Consider the following 2,500-nt stretch of genomic DNA (forward strand, 5'->3'; position numbering starts at 1 on the left):
GTGAAAAACGACCCCCTGCGCCAATAAAATCCCCCCTCCCCCCACTCCCCCCCCCCCCCGACAGCTTGTACTGCCCGCCCCAAGCACTCACTGCCTGGCACACACACGCACACACACTTGACCTCCGGCGTTCGAGGGGGTAGGGGGGGTTAGGGTAGGAGGTAGAAGGGTCAGGCGGCACTCCATTGATCTCCTGATTGGTGTGTGGGGGGGAGGGGAGGAAAGGGGGGGAAGGGGGGCGCAAGGTGGGGTGGAGGTGGCCGGGGTGTAAGGGTGAGAGAGGGGTTAAGGGGAAGGGGAAAGGTGGGTAAGGGGAGAAAGAGGGGATGTGGAAGAGCGTAATAAAAGGGGAAAGATAAGTGAGCGAGAAAGAGAGAGAGACAAGGAGGAAGAGGTCCTGTCTGGACCTTTGTCACTGTCCTGGTGTCAGCCTTTTCTCCGAGGCACTGCTCGGCGTCTGGCACTGCTCAGGCACCGTCAGACTCGGTACTTGCGGCGGCTGCACCTGTGGGACCATCTGCTGCCATCTCTTGGCTGCGCCCTCGCTTGCGCCCAGCTGGCTCACACATTAGCCGTATTTTCGTAGGCCTATAAAAGCAAAGTACCTTAAACCTTCCCTTGTGCCTGTTACTTGGACAGGGTGACTCTGCTAAGCGTGATAGGCCAGGGTGCTTAAGGCAAACCCAGAGTGACATTCCGAGTAACGCGGCGTCACAGCATGTGACAAAATAGGCTGTCGTGACGCCGCGACACAGGAAGGGACCTGTGGCAGTGTGTGTCAAACGACTGGTGACTGGCAGTCTGACTGTGCCTAAGCCCTCGCGGTGACCGCCAGTCACGCGAAGCTGTTCCCCCCTTATGCCCCCTCCCCCTCCCCCTGCCCCCCCTGCCCAATACCCCGGATCAGGAGGATCACAATTTACTGCCATCACCTGCGGGTCGCGCACAGTTGCCAACACACACTCGTCACCCCCGAAGTCCTCGCGCTGTTTCCCTTCCGCTTCTCTACGGCCTCCTCTCTGCATTCGCTCGATACGAATGCAGAAGAAGCGACGTGCGATTGAAGAGTGGATAGAGAAAGAAGGGGGAATTCGGGAAGGAGACGGAGGACTGATTAGACTTTGTTTTCGGGGGTCTCTGAAGGGTGCGAGTCTTGCGTGGTGACACTCTCGGCCGCGGAGTCGTAATGCCGCAAAACACAACAAGGTGAGACTCTAAGTATTCGGAGGATTTTCGGTGATCTGTGTTCTACATGCCCGGCGTGGCGGGCCTCACGCACACACAGGCGCACACGGCATTGGGGAGACATACGCGCACACGTGTGTATATGCGGATACTCGCAAACACATGCATAAACACGTACATACACATTTAAATGCACAAGTAAACACATACACAAACACACACACACACACACACACACACACACACACACACACACACACACACACACACACACACACACACACACACTAGTTCAGCACGTTTGATGAAACCTTGAACTTGTGGATGTATTATAAATTCCACAGATCCCCATTATCATAACAGCCGCCGGCACAATAGTGGTGGTGGTGGGGAGAGGATGTGGTGGGGGAGAGGGGGAGGTATTAGGAAGCCTGTGGGGGAGAGTGGGGAGAGGGGGAGATAGTGGGAAGAGTGGGAAGAGTGGGGAGAGTGGGGAGAGGAGGGAGAGAGTGGGAAGAGGGGGAGAGAGTGGAGAGAGAGAGAGAGAGAGAGAGAGAGAGAGAGAGAGAGAGAGAGAGAGAGAGAGAGAGAGAGAGAGAGAGAGAGAGAGAGTGTGTGTGGGGAGAGTGGGGAGATGGAGAGAGTGGGGAGAGGGAGAGAATGGGGAGAGGGAGAGGGGGAGAGAATGGGGAGAGGGGGAAAGAGTGGTGAGAGGAGACGAGAGTGAGGAGAGAGTGGGGAGAGGGAGAGAGACTAGGGAGAGGGGGAGAGAAGGGGGGGGGAAGCAATCTGCTTCAATCTTGTTAACATTATATTTACTTTTTTGCTTTTGCTTTATCTTATCTTGTTATTACACTGATGAATTTTCTTATTTTCCTTTATTTATTTTGTTCTTTTTTTGTTTCTTTTTCTAATGGTGGGGGAGGTATTTTCATTTCAACTGATGAAAGGAACGAGATAATATTTTCTTTCAATTATCTTAATTACTTAACTTTATCAGTCGTTATAATTTTTTTTTTCCTTTCTTTCGAGGTTAGTGAATACCTACGTTCAGTAAAATGTTACAACGTTCAGAAACAAACAGACAGACAGGAAGGTAAACACACACACACACACACACATACACACACACACACACACACACACACACACACACACACACACACACACACAATGTACTTGCCCTCACACATACTCATGTACTCTCACATACATACATACACACACACACACACACACACACACACACACACACACACACACACACACACACACACACACACACAGACACACGCACACACACTTACATACTCTC

At 52.4% G+C, this 2,500-nt stretch overlaps 1 protein-coding gene across 1 annotated transcript in view; it reads right to left on the bottom strand.

The window, feature by feature from the left end:
* Nucleotides 1-1,114: 1,114 nt before the first annotated feature.
* The window catches only part of LOC125026658 (zinc finger protein GLI2-like), a 153,899-nt gene continuing 152,513 nt past the window's right edge, over nucleotides 1,115-2,500 (bottom strand). Inside the window, exon 5 of the mRNA XM_047615238.1 lies at nucleotides 1,115-1,212. Within this exon, the coding sequence (XP_047471194.1) occupies nucleotides 1,115-1,212 (98 nt within the window). The remainder of the gene's footprint in view (nucleotides 1,213-2,500) is intronic.

This window comes from Penaeus chinensis, chromosome 6 (genome assembly GCF_019202785.1).
Source record: "Penaeus chinensis breed Huanghai No. 1 chromosome 6, ASM1920278v2, whole genome shotgun sequence".
NCBI classification, from domain to species: domain Eukaryota; kingdom Metazoa; phylum Arthropoda; class Malacostraca; order Decapoda; family Penaeidae; genus Penaeus; species Penaeus chinensis.